The sequence below is a fragment of the Dipodomys merriami genome, unplaced genomic scaffold (genome assembly GCF_024711535.1).
Source record: "Dipodomys merriami isolate MVZ:Mamm:240054 unplaced genomic scaffold, mDipMer1.0.p SCAF_192, whole genome shotgun sequence".
In the NCBI taxonomy this organism is placed as follows: domain Eukaryota; kingdom Metazoa; phylum Chordata; class Mammalia; order Rodentia; family Heteromyidae; genus Dipodomys; species Dipodomys merriami.
Window position 1 is genome coordinate 404,163 of NW_027203293.1, and position 22,296 is coordinate 426,458.

General features: G+C 41.9%; 1 protein-coding gene across 2 annotated transcripts in view; it reads right to left on the reverse strand.

The window, feature by feature from the left end:
* Slc25a30 (solute carrier family 25 member 30) overlaps window positions 1-22,296 on the reverse strand; it is a 28,083-nt gene that overhangs the window by 4,423 nt on the left and 1,364 nt on the right. For both annotated transcript variants that reach the window (XM_070028438.1, XM_070028437.1), the window contains exons 2-9: window positions 13,288-13,406; window positions 11,552-11,699; window positions 10,132-10,226; window positions 8,378-8,463; window positions 5,605-5,700; window positions 4,216-4,340; window positions 3,411-3,549; window positions 345-425 (exon numbers count right to left, since the gene is read on the reverse strand). In XM_070028438.1, coding sequence (XP_069884539.1) covers window positions 345-425; window positions 3,411-3,549; window positions 4,216-4,340; window positions 5,605-5,700; window positions 8,378-8,463; window positions 10,132-10,226; window positions 11,552-11,699; window positions 13,288-13,351 — 834 coding nt within the window. In that variant the 5' untranslated portion in view covers window positions 13,352-13,406. The remainder of the gene's footprint in view (window positions 1-344; window positions 426-3,410; window positions 3,550-4,215; window positions 4,341-5,604; window positions 5,701-8,377; window positions 8,464-10,131; window positions 10,227-11,551; window positions 11,700-13,287; window positions 13,407-22,296) is intronic.

Genomic DNA, 22,296 nt, shown 5'->3' on the forward strand with positions numbered 1-22,296 from the left:
AGCCTTGCTTTTTGCTATTACTTTTCAAGATAAGGTCTCATAAACATTCTGCCCAAGCTGGCCTTGAACCAAGCCTTTCTCAACTTCCTGAATAGCTAGGATTACAAATGTGAGCCCTCAATGCCCAGCTGAAAGATAAGTCATTTTAATAATTTATATTGTTAAACTAAGATCAGTGTCTAGTACCCAGACTTTATATTTCCTGAAACAGAAACATAATAGTTATGTCTTAAAGAACTCAAATAGGAAAGAATTTACTTTTAAGTTAATAATTTGCTAGTTTGTATAAGCAATATTCTTTGTTACATTATGTTTTTCAAATCCACTACAACAGGAAAGGATACAATGATATTCCAGGGACCAAGCCTCAGCCAATTAGGCCAGAACCCTTTATACAGGGCAAAAAATCCTTCATTCTTCCACGTCTGTTAAAAAGCAAACAAGAGAAAAAGATTGAGTGTCCAATTTCCCAATTATATTGAATGCTTAATAGTTGTCAGACTATTTTCATAAAAATTGAACCATGGCATGAGTTTTGGCTCAGTGATTGAGTGGAAGGACCACTCAGCAATATTTGCCCTCTCTGGGCACCGGTGGCTCACGCCTATAATCCTAGCTACTTAAGAGGCTGAGATCTGAGGATTGCAGTTCAAAGCCAGCCCAAGCAAGAAAGTCCATAAGACTCTTATCTCCAATTAACCACCTGAAAACCAGAAGTTTGAGCACTGTGGCTCAAGTGGTAGAGCGCCCTCTATAATATTGATGTTTGGTGTCTATGTGTGAAGATGACATTAGGAAACTCACTAAAAGTTACTAAACAGGGCTGGGAATATGGCTCAGTGGTAGAGTGCCTGCCTAGCATGCATGAGGCCCTGGGTTCAATTCCTCAGTACCACATGAACAGAAAAAGCTGGAAATGGTGCTGTGGATCAAGTGGTAGAGCACTAGCCTTGAGTACAGAGAGGATCAGGGACTGCCCCAGGACTAGCAAAAAAAAAGGAAGAAAGAAAGAAAGAAAGAAAGAAAGAAAGAAAGAAAGAAAGAAAGAAAGAAAGAAAGAAAGAAAGAAAGAAAGAAAGAAAGAAAGAAAGAAAGGAAGGAAGGAAGGAAGGAAGGAAGGAAGGAAGGAAGAAAGAAAGAAAGAAAGAAAGAAAGAAAGAAAGAAAGAAAGAAAGAAAGAAAGAAAAGAAAGAAAGAAAGAGAGGGAGGAAGGAAGGAAGGAAGGAAGGAAGGAAGGAAGCTACTGAACAACAGAGAAAGAGAGCAACTGATGAGGTTAATCTCATTAAATTATTCTTTTTTTTAACTTTTTTTTTGTCAGTCATGGGGCTTGAATTCAGGGCCTGGGCACTGTCCCTGGGCTTTTTCTCTCAAGGCTAGCACTCTACCACTTGAGCCACAGCGCCACTTCCAGTCTTCTGGTGGTTAATTGGAGATAAGAGTCTCACAGACGTTCCTGCCCAGGCTGGCTTTGAACTGTGATCCTCAGATCTCAGCCTCCTGAGTTAGCTAGGATTATAGGCACCAGTGCCCAGCAATCTGATTGAATCATGTGAAAGTAAGATTACCATGGTGAAGTTACCTTGTAGGAACTACACTTTATAAAAAAAAAAACAAAAAAAACAAAAAACAAAACCAAGCATCAGTGACACATCTATAATCCTAGCTCCTCAGGAGGCTAAGATCTGAGAATCATAGTTCAGAATCAGCCTGGGCAAATCCAAGCTACTCTTATCTCCAATTAACCAGAAAAAAGTTAAAAGTGCAAGTGTGATTCAAGCCAAGAAAGAGTATGAGGCCCAGAGTTTAAGCACCCAGTACCAGCACAAATAAATAAAAAGGTAGAATGAATCCTACATGAAGCTGAATGAACAGGAAACTAGATTTAATCTCAATAGGCTCATTGGCTTCCATGCCACTGGGGTTTCTTAACAGGTCAGAAATAAAAGATTCAGGGGCTGGGAAGATGGCTCAGTGGTAGAGCGCTTGCCTTGCATGCAGGAGGCCCTGGGTTTGATTCCTCAGCACCACATTAGCAAAATGAAAAAAGCCGGAAGTGGCGCTATGGCTCAAGTGGTAGAGTACTAGCCTTGAGCTGAAGAGCTGAGGGACAGCGCCCAGGCCCAGAGTTCAGGCCCCACGACCGGACCCCCCCCCCCCAAAAAAAAAAAAGAAATAAAAGATTCAATGATAGTAAAGATTTCATTCAGAGAAAAGGGAATGTGGCTTAGTGGTAGAGTACTTGCCTGTCCAAGGCTTTAAATTCAAACCCTAGTATCTGCCCCCTGAAAGATATCATTCAGAAATGTCTACTTTCTAAATTATTGGATAGATAAAGGAGACAAGATAGGGGAAGAGAGATAAGGAAGAGTAATGAAGGAATTGAGTCTGTATTATATGGTCATGTCTCATGTCAAAATGAACCTCCCTTCGTTCAACTAAGTGATGTGGCAGGAGCAACAGCAACACTATGTTCTTGGCTTTAGTTGGTCACCATTTTTCTTTCATGACATTCAAGTCAACTTGTTTCTCATTTTAAAAAAAAACACTCTAATGCAATACTTGGATATATGGTGTGCTAGCATCATGCCAGAGAATTGGAAGAGGTGGTTCCTAGTTCTTGGCTGCTGGCAATCCAATGGGAAGACAGTGGACATTCATCCACCCACGAACAGGAAGCCCAAAGCCCAGGTTTCAGAACTGAGAGTTACAGAAGACTGATGCACTCCTTTGAGAGAAGTGTCTGGATAGGGACTTTTCTAGTCTCCTTCTAGTCTCACTCCACAGGCAGAAAGTGGATTTTAGATACAGTTCTGTGTTTACGGAAAACAATACTACTTTATTGCCCTTCGGAGCACAAGAGAAGGTATTCAGAAAATAAGCTTTTATTTCTCTCTATTCAACTATATTTTTGTACTTTTGTCAAAGTTAACCTCAGCTAGGGGTGGTGGCCTGTGCCTGTAGTTCAAACAAACAAAGCTAACCTCAATGTGGCCAAAATAAGGTGGCACGTGTCTATGTAAGAGCTTTAGAGTATCACTCAGCGGTTGTTTGGTTGATTGTACTAGGGCTTGAACTTGTTTTGCTCATAGCTGGGGCTCTACTTCTTGAGGCTACAGACCTTCACTTCTGGCTTTTTTCTCTTAGAGAATACTTGATTAGTTTCTGTAATCCATTTAGTCACTTCTGGTTTTTTGCTAGTTAATTGGAAATAAGACTCTGGATTTGTCTGCCCAGGCTGGCTTAGAACCATTATTCTCAGGTGTCAGCCACGTGGGTAGTTAGAATAACAGGTATGAGTCAGAGGCTCTCAGCTTCATCTTAGTTTTAGGTGTAATAACTGAATCACTGAAGTCACAATATACACATGTATACAATTTACAACTTTGCATAGACATGCCCATCCTCACCTGTAACAAGCAATCCAGGGTACCTGTGTAGCCAGAGCAACTGCCATCTCGAAGAACTCTCTGATTCATCATTCGTGTTCTCACAACGTCCACGGGGTTTGAGGCCAGGGCCCCCACGAGACCGCAGGTGAAGCTCGAGCTATGAAGACAGGATTGGAAAAAGGCAAAAAGTCAACCACTACTCAACTCCAACTACTCCTGTCAAAGGCAGAAGTTAGCCTCCTTGCCAAAACATGTGAAATTAATATGGAATACAAACTTCTTAAATGTAACACTGACCATTTGGCTTATAAACTCCAGTTATAGCTAAGAACACCTTTGAAATAGAAAATTAAAAAAAAATGCAGTGAAACACGAAGGAGCAGTCTCCAAAGGTGATCTATTCCATTTCGTTACTTGAGTAGGAGTTGGTAGTGGGTCAGAGTAATGCTACCCATATCAAGTTAATATTGTTCCTACAGATCAAACACAAAGATCTCTCCACGATTCTGGCCTCCACACGTGGCAGGTTCTACTAAACTCTCTGTTTTACAACAGAACTCACTAGGTGTTGATTATTTTGTCTGATCGCTGATGTAAATTTTCAAATATGTAAATACTTTTATAATAAACTCCCATAATATTTTTATAAAGTTATACTCTCTTTCCACCCTAACCTCATGCCAACCTGTGGGTAGGGAAAAAATGGGGGAAAACAAGAAAAAGGTGACATTATCTACCATACTCATAACCTGGCTTACAGAAATATAATGCCTTTGTACAACTATTTAATAACAACAATTTTTTTTAAACCGTATAAACATACAGGAAGTGGGTATAGACCGTGTCTCCCATGAGACCCGAGAGCATCAGATGCTTCTTGGTGAAGTCATAGACTGGAAGTTCCACACCAACAACAATAGCTGCCCTCTGCGCCGTGAGGGACACGCCCTAGTAAAAACATGGATGATGAGAGGATTCAGACACTGCTCTACAGAGCACAAGTGTTCAAAGGTTTCCACTCCACAAATTACAACCAATATTTTTGTTTGTTTGTCATCATGGGGCTTGAATTCTGGGCCTGGGTTCCTGAGCTCGTCAGCTCTAGGCGAGTGCTCTACCACTTGAGCCACAGCACCACTTCCAGTTTTCTGATGGTTAATTGGAGATAAGAGTCTCACAGACTTTTCTGTCCAGGCTGGCTTTGAACCATGATCCTCAGATTGCAGCCTCTTGAGTAGTTACAATTACAGGAGTGAACCATCAGTGCCCACCTACAACCAAGTTTTACATGTTCCTGTTAGTAGGTAGAAATGTAGAGTGACACAGTAAAAAAAAATAAAAGGGAACACTCAAAAAGCTCAAAAGCTCTAAGTTCTAATGCTGACTTTAGCACCAACTATATATGGTCTTGGGGCAGATCTTGACCAGGACAACATACTTCTCAGAGGCTTTGGCTTCTTTATCATACTGAAGGGTCAACCTAGATGATATGTAGGATCTGTTTTATGAGCTACAGACTAAGTTACCTAGAAACAGCACACCACACCAGCATAAAAAACTGACTTCATGGGCTGGGAAGGTGGCTCAGTGATAGAGTGCTTGCCTAGCATGCATGAGGCCCTAGGTTCAATTCCTCAGCACTACATAAACAGAAAAAGCCAAGAGTGGTGCTGTGGCTCAAGTGGTAAAACGCTAGCCTTGAGCTGAAAAGCTGAGGGACAGCGCCCAGGCCCAGAGTTCAAGCCCATGACTAACAAAAACAAACAAACAAAAAACTAACTTCATTTATAGTCCCAAAACCATATTGACCAATCAATGAAACTGGAACCCAAAAACATTTAAAGATTTAAACAACAGCCAGACACCAGTAGCTAAAATTAATAGAAATATGACTAATTGTAAGCCAGGCACCAATGGCTCATGCCTGTAATCCTAGATACTCAGAGACTGAGATCTAAGGATCATGGTTCAAAGCCAGCCCAGGCAGGAAATGAGATTCTTATCTCCAAGTAACCACCAGAAAACAAGAAATGATGCTAAGAAAGTGGTAGAGTGCTACCTCAAGCAAAGGACTCAGGGATGGCACCCAGGCTCCAAGTTCAAGCCCCATGGATGACAAAAAAAAAAAAAGAAAAGAAAAGAAATATGAAAAATTTTTAAACAAGAAGAAAGTTAAAAGAAGTGAATGAGTTGGATCTGTTTTGTAGCTTACCTTCCACAGACCTCTTGTTCCCTCTTGCTGATAAATGTGAATGAAGTTACCTATCATCCCTCCTTGGAGATTGTTGCTTTGTGCTTGCATTCGGATCTAGAGATTATTTAAAGACCAACATGAGAAGGAAACCAGTACATTCACCACCACCAACAACCACTTCTGAAAATCATTCTAGCTACTGCTTAATATTCCTTAGAACAAACTGGATATAAATATGGCTACTTTAAAATGTCCTCAGGAGGAAGTGGCGCTGTGGCTCAAGTGGTAGAGCACTAGCCTTGAGCTGAAGAGCTGAGGGACAGTGCCCAGGCCCAGAGTTCAAGCCCCAGGACCGACCAAAAAAAAAATAGTGTATCTGAATAAAATGTCCTCAGGAGATTAAAAAGCCTATAAGGATTAGTTCTTAGGAACCCTAAAATTTCTACAAAGTACCTAGTAGAATCCTATATACGCCTTTATTAAATTTTAAAAAAAAATCAGGGAGCATGAGCAAGCACTAGTAGCTCATATCTGTAATCCTAGCTACTCAGGAGGCAAAGACCTAAGAATCGAGGTTCAAAGCCAGCCTGGGAAAAAAAGTTTCTGGGACTCTTATCTCCAATGTAACTACCAAAAGTCCAGAAGTGGAACTATGGCTCAAGTGTCCAGAGCTAGCCTTGAGCAGAAAAAACTTAGGGTCAGTGCCTGGGCACTGAGTTCAAGCCTCAAAACTAACAAAAGGAAAAGGGAAAAAGAAGACTTTTGGGTAAGACAGAAAATAATATAATTTGACTTTAGGTTACCAAACAGGAATCAAAAGTGATGACAATTCTGAAGGCTTGATGTGATTAATTAGTTATGCATCAAGCATGAGCAAACATGGTTCTGAACCTGCTCCTAGCCATAAGTATTTCCAACCCAGTGGACCAAAAGGTATGCAAGTGAGCTGGCCAAAGGATGGCCACATGATGCTGTTACAGTCTGATGCACTTGAACTTACTAATGATCCTCACAACAGCCACAAGGGCCATGTGGCCAATATTCTACCAGATACATGGTTGATGTAGCTCTTTACCTTTTTTTTTTCCCCAATACTGGGGTTTTAACTTAGGGCCTCACACTGTCCCCTGGCTTTTTCCACTCAACAGCTGATGCTCTACCAGTTGCCACACCTCTACTTCCAGCTTTTTGGTGGTTATTTGGAGATAAGAATCACAGAGATGTGTCTGCCTCTGCTGACTTGGAACTGTGATTCCCAGACCTCAGCCTCCTGTGTAGGTCGGATTATAGGCATGAGCCACAGGTCTCAGTGCCTTGCTTTCCTAAAAATGAAAAGGGTTTCACACTACTTAAAAAAAATCTAGCACCACTACCTTCTAAGGAAACTGTTTGGTGCCACCCTAATAGTGGAAAAGAAACTAAAATACAGGAATTGCTTTCTTATAAGCCCTGAGATATATTTAAGAAATTAATAGGAGTACAGGTTTTTTTCCCCTTTAGTTCTTTTACCCCAGTGTAAAATAAATCTGTGGCCTCATACATGGAGAACAACTCAACATGTTCATCTATTTTTGAGGCTAGATGATGAGACCGGAGGACCTCTGAGGACAAGGCCCTCCGCCCACTCATGTGGGAGGCCCAGCATGCAGAGCAAAGCAGAAGCATAGCTTACTAGTTAAATAGTGGAGGGGGGAGGGGTACTCTAGAAGGGTTCAGGAAATAGCTCATGTAGACTTTATTTAGTTAGTCCCTAGTCTTATTCCAAAAAGGATTTAAAGAGGTTGTATTGCTAGTATTCTCAGTACGTTCATCATACCCCAGTCCTTTTGTTAATATTTTGTTACTGCGACAGAGACTTACTAACTTTGCCTGGGTTGGGCTCCAATTCACAATCTTCCTGCCTCTGACTCCCCTGTAGCTAGGATTACAGGTCTGTATCTCCACCCCTGGTAACCCATGTTCTGTTGTGGCAGGGGCCAATACTGGGGTTTGAACTCAGGGTTTCATGCTTGCCAGGCAGGTGTTCTACCACTTGAGCCACACCTATAGCTTTTTTCACTTTAGATATTGTTCAGATAGGGTCTTGGCATTTTTACACTGGACTGTGATCATCCAACCAAGCCTCCTGCACATCTGGGATCATAGATGTGTACCACCATGTCTGGCATGTTTGTTGAGATGGAGTCTTGTAATTTTTGCCTTGGTTTGCCTAGAACCACAGTCTTCCCAACTCCATTTCCCAGGTAGCTGAGACTCCAGGCATACCAGTCATGGTGTTGCTATCCCATCTGGCTTTATGAAGCAATAAGCAAGGGAACAAGGAACTCAAATACATCCACACCCTAAAATTTTCTTTTTTGTACAATCACTAAAAATCTTGTCTCCAAAATGAATTCTACTTTAGACCTATCTGTATCAATGGGAAATCCACTTAGTGAGTATTTAAGACTTAGACTGCATGACATAAATTATGAACAGATTCACCTATATTATATTTCATTATCTGAATGTTGCTCCCAATTAGAAAATGTTGAATGTGGGACCAGCATGGTGGCACAAGTATATAATCCTAGAACTTGAGAGATAGAGCAAAAAGACTGCAAGTTCAAGGCCAGCCTGGGTGAATGAGGCCCTGTCTTGAAGAAAATAAAGAGAAAAGGAAAAAGAAAAAAAAAGTAAAGGAAAAGAAAGAGAAAGGGAAAAAGAAAAAAAAGTAAAGGAAAAGAAAGAGAAAGGGAAAAAGGAAAGAAAATGTGAGATGTGTCCCTAAGATATAGCTAGCACAGCTTACTTTTAGCACATCGGTTGGATTGGCAATGGCTGAAGATATGACTCCAGAAAGAATTCCACATATGACGTTGATCAGTAGAGTTTCATCTGTAAACAAAGACAAAGTATTTGGTTTTTTATACACATGGAGTTCTTTCCATATGCCTCATTAACAACTCATTCACCTTAGAATGAAGACAGGTGTGCTCTTTGAATCAAGCAATTTAAAAAGGAATACTGCTGACTAAAGGAATTTTGCTTGGCCAAATTTCTTGATATCTAAAAATCAATTGGGGGCTGGGAAGGTGGCTCAATGGTAGAGCCCATGCCTTGCATGCCAGAGGCCCTGGGTTCGATTCCTCAGCACCACATAAGCAAAAAGAAAAAAGCCGGAAGTGGCGCTGTGGCTCAAGTGGTAGAGTGCTAGCCTTGAGCTGAAGAGCTGAGGGACAGCGCCCAGGCCCAGAGTTCAGGCCCCATGACCGGACCCAAAAAAAAAAAAATCAATTGGAATCATCATGCAGAGTGAGGGACTATGGGGGCTGGGAAGTTGGCTCAGAGGTAGGGTGCTTGCCTCACATGCATGAGGTCCTGTGTTTGATTCTTCAGTACCACATAAACAGAAAAAGCAGGAAGTGGCGCTGTAGCTTAAGTGGTAGAGCACTAGCCTTGAGCTGAAGAGCTACGGGACAGCACCCATGCCCAGAGTTCAAGCCCCACGACCAACCAAAAAAAGTGAGGGACTATGTACCAATTTAATTTTATGTGGCTTCAGAGCCACATAAAATTAAATGAGGCAGAATTCTTAGGAGAGTAAGAGAAATTCCCAGGAGATAACATGAGGATTTATTAGGCACAGGAAGTTTCTAAAGCATAGGATATGTATTTAGTTTGACATCATCAAAGTACTTTCAAGGCTCTTGTTCATCTCTCTGTTAACAGGGACTGGTAATCCCATTCATTTGAAGGAGACAGGGAGAGATAGAGAGAAGCAGTTTTATGAATTAAAACAAAGCCCCAGAACCAACCAGCCACAGTCTATTAGAACTCAGAGCTCCTGGAACTGGAAGCATAGCTCAAGTAGCAAAGCGCCACCTGTGAGAGGGAAAAGCTGAGTGACAGCAAGAGGCCCTGAGTTCAAGCCCCAGTACAGGCACCAGTGAAAGAATACAGAGCTCTTAACACTAAGAAAGTATTTAATGCTTTCCTAAAAAACAGGTGACAATACACAAGATTAAAAAAATTATGTTAGATTAAATGGTAATAACATATCCCCTAGTGTAGGCACATAAAGACAAATAATTAAAATGTTTGTAGAGATGGTTCCTTGAGTACTATTGGCTGATACCTGATTTTCTATAAGCCCAATTTGTTGAAACTTTACACCCAGACATTCTCCTTTGCCATGATCAAATGTTAAGATGAAGAAATCCCCTTCAAAAATACTGAAATGAAAAGATCAACAAGCCAGGCACCGTTGGCCCAGGCCTGTAATCCTAGCTACCCACCAGGCTGAAATCTGAGGACTGTGCTTCAAAGCCAGCCAAGCAGGAAAGCTCATGAGATTCTTTATCACCAATTAACAACAACAACAAAAAAGATGGGAGTAGAGTTGTGGCTCAAGTAGTAGAACGCTTGACTTGAGCATGAAAGCTCAGAGATAGCACTCAAGCCCTGAGGTTCAAGCTCCAGGATTGGTGCAAACAACAACAACACCACCAACAAAAATCAACAGTCCACCAGCTGTCCCCAGATAGAAGACAGATTCCCACTTACCTTCTGGGCGTTCCACGAACAATCTCTTCAAGCTCTGATAAGTGCCAATCTTGATGGTGCCATAGGAGGCCTGGCGGAGCATGGCAGGGGCAATCCTGTCAAACCACCACACAGGGGGACAAAGAACATCCAAAAGTCACTCAAATCCTCAAGGAGAGCAACATGATCCAACAACACTAGTTTTGCAGGGGTTTTTTCTTTTGGTGATACAAGTTCTGAACTTAGGGCCTCATACTTGATAGACAAGTGATCTATCACTTGAACCATTCCCCATGCCCTTTTTGCTTTAGCAATTTTTTGGATAGGGTCTCACTTTTTTTTTTTCTATTTTATTGTTATTATAAAGGTGATATACAGAGGGTGATGTACAGTTACAAAAATCAGGAAAAAGGGCCATTTCTTTTTGGACAATGTCATCCCTTCTCCTGTTCTCTCCCAGTTTTTCCTACCTGTCCAAGGGCTCACTTTTTTTTTTTGCCCAGGTAAGCCTGAATCTCGATCCTCCCTACCTCTGCTTCTGAGAAGCTGAGGTGACTGGTGTGAGCCACCACACCTAACTCAAGAACCCTTAAATGGATTCTCAGGAACATCCCTTCTCAGCACAAAACACTTGGGAAAACAGGCCTCACCCGGGTATAGCTCAAGTACCAGAAATAATCCTACTCTGTTGCTCTGGAACTCATCTCAAATACCTTAGGCACCCCTGTCTAGTATTTCCTTTTCCTAAAAGTTTTTATATCACAGCACTGAAATAAGTTCAAGACAGGGTCAGGAAGCAGGACACTATTTGGCTCACACCTGTAATCCTAGCCACTCAGGGCTCTGAGATCTGAGGATGGTTTAAAGCTAGTCTCAGCAGGAAAGTCTATGAAACTCCCATCTCCAGTTAATTAACAAAAAGCCAGACATGGAGCTATTTCTCAAGTGGTAGAGAGCTAGCCTTAGACAAAAAAAAAAAAGAAAAAAAAAGAAAACACATGAGAATTCAAGCCTAGTACCAGAAAAAAAAATCAGGAAAAAGAAGAAGCCAACAGAGAAGTGTCCACTCAAGGCTGAATGAAGAAAAGCAATTCAGTGCTACACTATGTCATTTTCATTATGACAAAACCTCAATCACTCAGAATAACTAAGAGAAAGGGCTCTTCTTTCCAATAGTAAAAAACTGATTAGCAGGCTGTTTAAAACAAATGCCATTTTTGCATGGTTGTCTGCACCTGAATATAATGAACAGATTGTTTTACCAAAACAATCGCTCTATAATATATACAAAAAATAGAGATGAAATTTAAATGTTAGACTCTACCATGCTTAGTTATTGCTTTCCAATATGTCTCAAATCCCTACTGTTTCTTTAAGAAGTCTAACTCTGTCATCTCCACTGGAAAGGGTCAACAAACAGAAGCATATACTCTTCACTTACCCTGAGTACAAGGCCTTCAGCCCTTCTTCCCGGCCAATCCGCACCAATGCATGCAGCATCCCTCGGTACCTAATTTCTCGGAAGTTGGCATCATTGGTCTGGCCTTGAATCTGAAGTCGTGTCTTGGTTAAATCAATTGGAAATGTGCCTTTAAACGTTAAAGAAACTTCACTAAGTATCCATAAGGATGCATTACTAAGGAGCTATTCACTATAAAATGGAGGCAGAAACAATAAGAAATGGCACACACTGTGCAGTCTTTTTTTGGGGGGTCCTGTAATGGGGCCTGAACTCTGGGCCAGGGCGCTGTCCCTCAGCTCTTTAGCTCAAGGCTAGTGTTCTATCACTTGAGCCACAGCGTCACTTCCGGCTTTTTTCCTTTTTGCTTATGTGGTGCTGAGGAATCGAACCCAGGGTCTCAGGCATGCAAGGCAAGTGCTCTACCACTGAGCCATCTTCCCAGCCCCTGTGCAGTCTTTTTTCTACTTAAAAAAAAAAGAGATTAATAGTGGAGTGCTGGTGGTTTACCTCTCTAATCCTAGCTACTCAGGAGGCTGAGATCTAAGGATTGGGGTTCAAAGCCAGCTCAGGCAGGAAAATCCTTAAGACTTATCCCCAATTAGGCAGCAAAAAGCTGGAAGTAGAGCAATAGCTAGTGTACCACAGTTTTGTCACTCAAAAAGCTTCAGCAAAAAGGAAACTAAGGGACAGTGCTCAGGCTCTTAGTTCAAGCCCCAGGATTAAAACAAAACAAAAAGCATAAATGTATCTTTTTATCTTTCTTCCCTCCTTCCCTCCTTGCTTACAGGACTGGGGGTCAAACACAGGACCTTATATATGCTGTACACACACACACGCACGCGCACGCGCGCGCGCACACACACACACACACACACACACACACACACTGGGTCTTAAACTCAGGGCCTGGGCACTGTTCCTTATCTTTTTCACTGAAGACCAGCACTCTACCATTTGAGCCATAGCTCTACTTTTGTTTTTTTGCTGGTTAATTGGCAATCGGAGATCTGCTGGTTAATTGGCAAGAGGTAGATCTGTCCACGCTGGATTCAGACCACGACCCTCAGATCTCAGCCTTTCTGAGTAGCTAGGATTACAGGCATGAGCTATTGTACCTGGCCCAATCAGTATGTGTTGAATGAATGATTTAGAGCATAAACACAGGGACAACTAGGGTCAGATATGAAACTCCACAGATGAAGACGTCAGCAGCAGAATACAAACAATCACAAGGTTAGAAAGTGACTGAACAAGTACAGTTCATCCAATCTGGCTCTGGGCAACCCTTGAGCTTCCCAAACTTTTTGACAGTCAAATGGATTAATAATGGCACAGTGGGGGAAGGATAAGGAAAACAGGGTCAGACGTAATCCAAACAGCATTCATAGAACAGATCAACAGGCTCAACTTTTCTCTCACTGAACTTTCAACCCTAAGCTGCTAATAAGTAGCCAAAATGACTATCAGGTCTTCAAAACATACCACAGAAAGTGTTTCTGAATTATGAGGTTAATGTTTGTACAAGCTCATATTGTGCATTTGTTCATGCCCGTAATCCTAGCACTTGAGAGCCTGAAGTAAAACAATCCTGAGTTCCCAATCAGCCTGGACTACTTAGAAACCCTGTTATGACAAAATGAAACAAAGCACCAAACTATCAACCTTAGGTTTCAAACGCTGTCACACAGGCAACTTTAGGGTCCCGGGCTCCTTACCACATTCGGCCGTGATGGAGGCCAGCCCTCCATAAACAAAGGGCTTCCAGTTGAGGGCTGACATTTTCGCTGTCCCTTCACCTTTCAATTATGCAAACATCACCTCCAAAAGCGTGTTCCTAAACACAAAAAGAAGATGATTCAAAGTTGTAACTTCTCATATAGGTGCCTTCTCTAGTCTTTACCTGGGTATTAGTTAGGGAGTGCTAACAGGGGCTATCACTGGAGACTCCCACATCAGTCCCCAAGGTGAGTCTCACCTTAATATAAGCCAAGTACCCCCACCCCCTAAGCCCCAGAACAGCAATTCCTTTCCTTTCTTTTCCTTTTCTTTCCTTTCCTTTCCTTTCCTTTTCTTTCCCTACCCTTCCCTTCCCTCCTTCCCTCCCTCCTTCCTTCCTTCCTTCCTTCCTTCCTTCCTTCCTTCCGTCCTTCCTTCCTTCCTTCCTTCCTTCCTTTCTTCCTTCCTTCCTTCCTTCCTACCTTCCTTTCTTGTGCCAGTATTAGGGCTTGAATTCAAGACCTGTGCACTGTTCTTTAGCTATTTTGCTCAAGGCTGATGCTCTACCTCTTGAGCCACAGCTCTACTCTGGCTTTTTGTTGGAGATTTAGAGGTAAGAGTCTCATAAGCTTTTTTCCCGGGCTGTCTTCAAACCTGGATCCCTAGCTCTCAGCCTCCTGAGAAGCTAGAATTATAGGTATAAGTCACCAGCATCTGACCTAGATCAGTAAATTTTAATCTTACTTCATCAGTGGCCTTAATTTTCATTCAGGAATCAAAATATAATCTTCCAGGTTGATGCTGATACTCAAATATGCATTCAGGCTGTTTCTGGACAGTTTATTTTATCTTAGATCTATAATTTTTCATGTAATCAATGCTTGCTATTCATTTACCACTGTCTCAGTGAGTCCCTAAAGGAAGGCATCACATCCTCTGGGGTGCACCGAAGCAGGAGAAGGTTATAGACCTGCGTCATATGATAAAGGACAATTACTTAAAATGGCCACAATCTACTTGTAGTGTACACTCTGTAAATGTCAGCTCACTCTGAGCCATATTACGTTACAAGCTGGGAGGCAGCTTGGCATGTCTAGAGACAGAGTCCAGTCAGAGCCACACACTCCTTCCTATAAAAGTTCCTGCTAGCCTCTGAGGCCAGGGGTTTCCTTCCTGGACACAATCAGCATCACCAACTCCAGTTAACAATGCAACCAGTTAACAGCAGGGCACTTAGATAAGTGGAATACCTAGCTTGAATGCCTCTGGTGGGAGTTAGATGGCATATATGCTAAATACACTAAATAAATGCTGTCTTCTGACTTGCTGTCCTTCTTTGTTCACTGTACTACACATTTACCCTTGTGCCCCAGCTCCTGTACAATCATGAGAGGGTCTGCAAGTTGTTGAACTGGGCACTGTCCCTGAGCTTTGTCACTCAAGGCTTGAATCATTTGAGTTACAACTCCACTTCCAGCTTTCTGCTCATTAATCAGAAGTAAAAGTCTCACAGACTTTTCTGCCCAGGATGACTGAATCATGATCCTCAGATCTCAGCTTCCTGAGTAGCTAGGACTACAGGCATGAGCCCTCTAAGCCTGGCTAATGTCCCCAGTGTTTTTTTATTTTGCATGTGTTTAGTAATTTCCCAAGTCTACCTGTCCAGAACCTACTATAAGTCACTAGTCAGCTCCAACAAGATCGACTGTTTCAAACTAAGAGGAAACACGAGAGTCCAAAATTGGACCCTTTGGAAATTAAATACATTATTCCTCATTTGTGGTGATTAACCAAATTCAGAGTAGTTACAAACATGTGGGGGAGAAGGCTTCCCAGACATAAAAACTGAAGGTCACTGCATGCTTTACTTATTTCAGCACCTGTCTCAAACCTCCTCTAATCTCCCTAATGTCGCTGGAAACCTTGAATGCCTGTACTTTAACTCAGTGTTGGCCTTTACTGAATTCACAGGTAAGATAACAATGAACATGATCACGTTAATATGATAATGATAATATCTCTAAGAATAGATATTAATAAGTTCTAATCATTCATTTACTATCCAGTAGTAACTTCCTCAACTCATTTTTTGTTTTGCTGACTTCTGAACTAAAGAGCCAAACACAGATTACATAACAGTAGCTCCTGGAAGTTCTGTAGCCAACCTTGTCCCATAGAACTGCTTTTAGAGCCCTCGCCTCCACTCCTGCCACCCCCACCCCGAAAAACCAAGCCCAGCCTAGGTAGCCAAGTTGTACTCTTCCCACAAACAGATCATAAATCCAGGCACATCCGGTGCCTAGCCTCGGGCCACACAGCTGGTGCGAGCAGGATGAGGCTGACTACCCCAAGTTCAGACTCCAAGCACTGTGTTCTTTATACTTGCAGCCTCAGGCTACACACTGTCACAAACCAGTGAAAACATAGGAAACATCAAGAACCCACACGGAGGTTGTAGTGATTAAAAATATTCCATTCATTTCAATTAAGGAGAAATGAAAAGGTTATAGTTGACAGGATGTATTTCATAAATAACAACAAAAAAGCCTAATTTAAGGGAAAAACCTTAAAATATTCAGAAGGACAGTCATTTATTTTTTTCCCAACAAACGGTATACTGTACAGCAATGAACACAATTTAGTGTTCATGACTTTTTCTCAAGCTTTTCTTTTCTTTTTTTTTTTTTAATGTGTGCAGGAACTGGGCTTGAACAAGTATGCTCAGTATTATTGCTAAAGTCTGGTGCTCTACCACTTGACCCACACCTCCATTTTCAGCTTTTTTTTTTTGCTGGTAACTGGAGACAACAATCTCTCAGGTTTGTCTGCCAAGACTAGCCCCAAACTTCGATCCTCAGGTCTTAGACTCTCGAATAGCTAAGATTACAGGCATGAGCCACTGGCCCCTGGTTTCCCATACCTTTTCTCTTTTTCAGATGAAATTCCATAACATGAAACAAAGCACACAGAAGTGACCTAAGAGACACTCGGCATAGTCACAAAGTATGCAACCACCATTTTGTCTAGTGCCCAAGCCATTCATTAGTCCCAAAGGAAACTATGAAGCAGCTGCTCCCAGCATGCCTGCTCCCTTCCATGTTATTCTTATTCCAGGGGGTCCTGGCATTACTGAAGTAAATGATGGCCCATTTATACCAGGGAATACTGTGATCACTTAAATTCCTGTTTTAAGTAATTTTAACCTATGATTAATGGTGAATGAACTGGTGGTCCTTCTGCCTCAGTCTTCTGCATGCTGGAATTCAGGCATGTACAAATATGCCTGGTTATTCATCTTATTTAGAAGTGCCTATTTTTCACAATTACCATGTGGGAACACACACTGCACAAGCAGCATGTAAAATGTCAGCAAAAGTTTGTGGAATGATAACCGATCCATTTAAAAGTTAACTGTTTAGCACTGTTCACAATAGCTAGGATATGGAAACAACCCAGATGTCCCACCACAGATGAATGGATCCAAAAATTGTGGTATTTATACACAATGGAATATTATGCAGCCATTAGAAATGACAAAATAATGGCATTTGCAGGGAAATGGATGGAGCTAGAAGAAATCATGTTGAGTGAGGTAAGCCAAGAGCAAAGAGACAAATGGTACATGGTCTCCCTGATAAGTGGATGTTAAATCCAAAATGTTAGGTGATATGACAAAATTAACAAGACTTAAGAAACAAAGAACTTTCACTCATCTGGTCGAACCACTACTAAATATCCCCATGCTGCTGATCACATGTATGGTGTATATGTGTACACCGTTATATGTTATAGACCGTGATAGACAATTTGCTCCAGGAAAGTTAGAATGAGCTTGTGACTTTAAATGAGCATCATTATTCTATAATACTGTGAAATTTGGAAAATTATGTAATCACTTAATCACAACTAAAAAAAAAAAAAGCACCAGAAAACTAGAAGTGACGCGATGGCTCAAGTGGTAGAGCATGAGCCTTGAGCTGAATTGTTCAGGGACAGCTCCCAGGCCTAGAGCTCAAACCCCACGGCTGACCAAAAAAAAAAAAAAAAAAGAGAGATCTTTCATGCGATTGTTTCTAACATTTATAAGATTATGTCTTTGTTGCCTTATATGTCCCTTCCCCACGGTACAACCCCTGCTTTCACTATATATGATGTTGGTATATGTGGAGGGGAAGGGAAAAACAAATTGTAAAAACAGAGATACAGGAGGACCCATTGCAACAATGAGATGTACAAGTCGTTATGTTGAAAAACGAACTTTACGGGAAGGTGGCTCAGTGGTAGAGCGCTTGCCTTGCATGCATGAGGCCCTGGGTTGGATTCCTTAGCACCACATAAGCAAAAAGAAAAAAGCTGGAAGTGGCGCTGTGGCTCAAGTGGTAGAGCGCTAGCCTTGAGCTGAAGAGCTGAGGGACAGCGCCCAGGCCCAGCATTCAGGCCCCACGACCAGACTCCCCCCCCCCAAAAAAAAAGAAAAGAAAAACAAACTTTACAACTTTGGTGGGGGAGGACGGGGGGGGGGGGGGTGTGGGGGAGGATAGGAAGGCACAAGAGGGTAAACAAAGCAGGAGGCTACAATGCTTGATAAGAAATGTGCTCATTATCTTACCCACGTAATTGTAACCCTTTGTACAGTATTTTCACAATAACAATATATTAAAAAAATTTTAAAAAGTTAACTGTTTAGCACTATATCCTCATGGCATTAACTTTTAACTTCATGCCATTTCATTAATTTTTTTTAGTTTTCTGTCACTACTATTTTCTTTTGCCAGTCATAGGGCTTGAACTCAGGGCCTGGGCGCTGTCTCTGAGCTTCTTTTTGCCCAAAGCTAGCACTCTATTACTTAAGCACAGCACCAGTTCTGGCTTTCTCTGAGTAGTTTAGTGGAGATAAGAGTTTCATGGGGGGCTGGGAAGGTGGCTCAGTGGTAGAGCGCTTGCCTTGCACGCCTGAGGTCCTGGGTTCAATTCCTCAGCACCATATAAGCAAAAAGAAAAAAGCCGGAAGTGGCGCTGTGGCTCAAGTGGTAGAGCACTAGCCTTGAGCTGAAGAGCTGAGGGACGGTGCCCAGGCCCTGAGTTCAGGCCCCACGACTGGACCCCCCCCCCCAAAAAAAAGAGTTTCATGGGCTTTCCTGCCCTGGCTGGCTCCAAACCATGATTCTCAGATCTCAGCCTCCTGAGTAGCTAGGATTACAGGCATGAACCCCCAGTGCCCATCTTCTGTCACTATTTTTAGGCTACCTCTTCCACCATAAGTCTTGTTATCAAATTTTGAGTAAGTATACGTACACTCAACTGGAGCAACTGTTCAATTGCCTTCTCGTGGTTTTATTTATTAGCTTTCAGATATACTGCAAGAATAAAACATCTACAAATGAGTATCCACTGGTATATCTGTGTAAACTGTGCTCATTTGCCTTGCCCTAAATTAAATCCTCAGTACCACACATACAATAACACACACACACACACACACACACACACACACACACACACACACACACACACACGCCAAATAAAATCTATTCTACTCAATTCAGTGTTTAAAAGTAAGCTAAGTGGCATCAATCAAGATGTATTATACTCACTCATAAACTGACATATTGAGCTGACATCTCTTTGAACAACTACTTAAGGATAACAACTTAAAAAGTTAGCTAGTAGCTGGGTGCTGGTGGCTCACATTAGCTACTTGGGAGGCTGAAGGAATGAGGTTCATTAGATGTCATCTCAAAAAAAAAGTTTGGCTGGAGGCATGGCTCATGTGGACTTTCACCAGCCTATCAAGCATGAGGCTGTGAGTTTAAATACTAGTACTGCAAAAAAAAAAAAATCTAGGAAGGTTTAAAACTTATTCCTGATTCATCTCTTTCCTTTCCAACAGCTAAGATTAGATCCCTGAGTACTAAGACTACTGGGTCTTCCTCAGTTAATGTTTGTTGAGAAAAAGAAAAAAAAAAAAAAGGCTTACACTAAGAACCAGAAAGCCTAGGGTGGTGGACAAACTGCAAAGGTTCTAACAAAGGCTAAAATAGGTGAGTTGGTGTTTGCTAAACTATACTGGCAAAGGACAGCTTCTGTCCTTTGGGGCTGAATTTCTGGTCAGTAAGCCAACTCTCAGAGATTTCCTCCCACACATTCCTTAAATTCCAAGTTTTGGAAATCTTTCTACTGAAATACTAAAATAATAGTCAGAGACTATGTTCTTTGCAACCAACAGTGTTTGGGCAGCATCTCAGCATGAGATGAGGGAAGGGATTACAACTGACAGAAATCTAGGGTCATTGTTGCTTTGTATGTCCCTCCCCCACAGTATAACCCCTGCTTTCACTATATTTGATGTCGGTATAATTTGTGGAGGAGAAGGGGAAAAACAAGTCGTTTAAGGATACAGGTGGACCCGTTGCAACAATGAGAAGTACAAGTTGTCATGTCGAAATCGAACTTTACAACTTTGGGGGGGGGGGAGGGAGGATTGGGGGAGGGGAGGCTGGGAAGGGATGTGAAGGGTAACAAAGGAGGAGGCTGCAATGCTTGATAAGAAATGTACTCATTATCTTGCCCATGTAATTGTAACCCCTCTGTACAGTATGTTCACAATAAAAATAAAAATAAAAGTGAACAGAAATCTAGTGTTAGAAAAAGATATCTACTTCCCACTGGCTTCCTGTTTTGATCACACTCTAAGTCAGACTACATCTGATTTGCTTTTCTTTGCTTTATTTTTATTTTATTTTATTTTATTTTTTGGGGTCTGGTCATGGGGTCTGAACTCTGGGTCTCGGCGCTGTCCCTCAGCTCTTCAGCTCAAGGTTAGCGCTCTACCACTTGAGCCACAGCGGCACTTCCGGCTTTTTTCTTTTTGCTTATGTAGTGCTGAGGAATTGAGCCTAGGGCCTCAGGCATGCAAGGCAAGCGCTCTACTGCTGAGCCACCTTCCCAGCCCTCTTTGCTTTATTGTAAACACAATTTTAGGTAGTTTGTTGTTATTGATGTTGTTGTAGTTGGTGGTGGTGTGTGTGTGTGTTGGTAGTACTACAGCTTAAATTCAGGGCCTTGCACATGCTTGGCCTTCTTGCTCATGGATGGCACTCTACCACTTGAGAAACATTTTCAGCTCAGCCTTTTGCCAGTTAATTAGAAATGGAGTCTCTTGGACTTTTCTGCCAGAAGTAAGTGGCTTCAAATGGTGTTTTTCCAGGTCTCAGCCTCCTGAGTAGCTAGAATTACAGGTATGAGCCACCAGCCATCAGCAAGAACACAATTCTAGTACCAGTGATTATTACTAAATACTTGATGTCAGACATTGCTATACATTTTCCACACAAAGGACTTGATTTAATCCTCACAACCCTATGTCATTATCCATCCACACTTCCCAACAGAAGCAACAAGTCTCTAAGAAGTAAAGTGCCCTTCCTTAGTGCTACAGGGGATTCAAATCAATGCTTCTCCGAAGTGTATCGCAGTGTTTTCTCTATGCACTACTTTGTATTCAAATACTGTCTTCCAAAGGCTGGCTAAAAAAAAAAAAAAAAAAATCTGAGGATAGCCTTGCTACCTACTCAGGAGTTAAAAATCTGAGGATCACAGTTTGAAGTCAGCCCAGAGTATAAAGTCTAAGACTCTTATCTCCAATTAACCACCAAAAAGGCCAAAAGTAGAGCTGTGGCTCACCCTTGAATGAAAAAACTAGTGGAATAGAGCCCAGTCCCTGAGTTCAAGCCCTAATACTGGCATACACACACACACACAAAAAAAATATTGAGGTTTGGGAGTACAGCTCAGAGGAAGGGCAATCATCTAGTATAGAGGAAGCCCTGGGTTCAATTCCCAGCACCACAAAAACACATGGGAGGATAAACATGGAATTTTTCTGGAGTGATGCATAACTTAAAGAACTTATCTTTAAGTTCCTTATGAACAGAAATACCTACACAAATTAAGAGTTTCAAAGATTCTCCTCACACTCAAGATGTATGGTTAAGCTGGGTGCTAGTGGCTCACAATTATAACCCTAGCTACTCAGGAGACAGAGATCTGAGGATCCAGGATCAAAGACAGTCATTTAACCAGCATCTCCAGTTAATCAGTTATCCCCAATTATCCAGGAAAAAAAAGTTAATGGGGCTGGGAAGGTGGCTCAGGGGTAGAGCGCTTGCCTTGCATGCCTGAGGCCCTGGGTTCGATTCCTCAGTACCACATAAGCAAAAAGAAAAAAGCCAGAAGTGGCGCTATGGCTCAAGTGGTAGAGCACTAGCCTTGAGCTGAAGAGCTGAGGGACAGCGCCCAGGCCCAGAGTTCAGGCCCCACGACTAGAACCCCCCACCCCCAAAAAAAGTTAAAATGTGGCTCAAGCTCCAGCATTAAGAAGAAAAAGCTGAGCAAGAGCATGAGTACCATACTCAATACTCATACATACATACTCAAGTCTGTAAACCTAGCTACTTAGGATGCTGAGATCTGAGGACAACTGTTCCAGTTCCAAGCCAGGCCCTGGCAGGCAAGTCCCTGAGATTCTTATCTACAATTAACCACTAAACAGCCAGAATTGCAGCTATGGCTCAAGAAGAGAGTGCTAGCCTGGAGCACAAATGGTCAGGGACAATGCTTAGGCCCTGAGTTCAAACCTTAGGACTTGACAAAAAAAAAAAGGTCCAGTTACTCATCCTCTCTACGATATATTGTCTCCTATGGTTACGTAATATTATTATTATCTGGCCTTCGGTGTACAGCTATAAGGAGAGGTAATTAATTGAATACAGTACTAGCTGCTGGAACTTCTGAAAGCTTTCCAAGTTTCTCTTACATAACTCTCCAGAAATTCTTTGTTTTATTTGGTGTTCTCTTTTCAGGAGTTATAAACGCTAACCTGTCTCCATGTGCTCTCATTAATCTTATTGCACTTTCATTTCCTATTTCCTATTCTTTTTTTAAAGTGCAAAACAAAGTTTGAAAAAATCAGCACGGTCTTACAAAACGTAAGGTTTGAAAGAAATTTT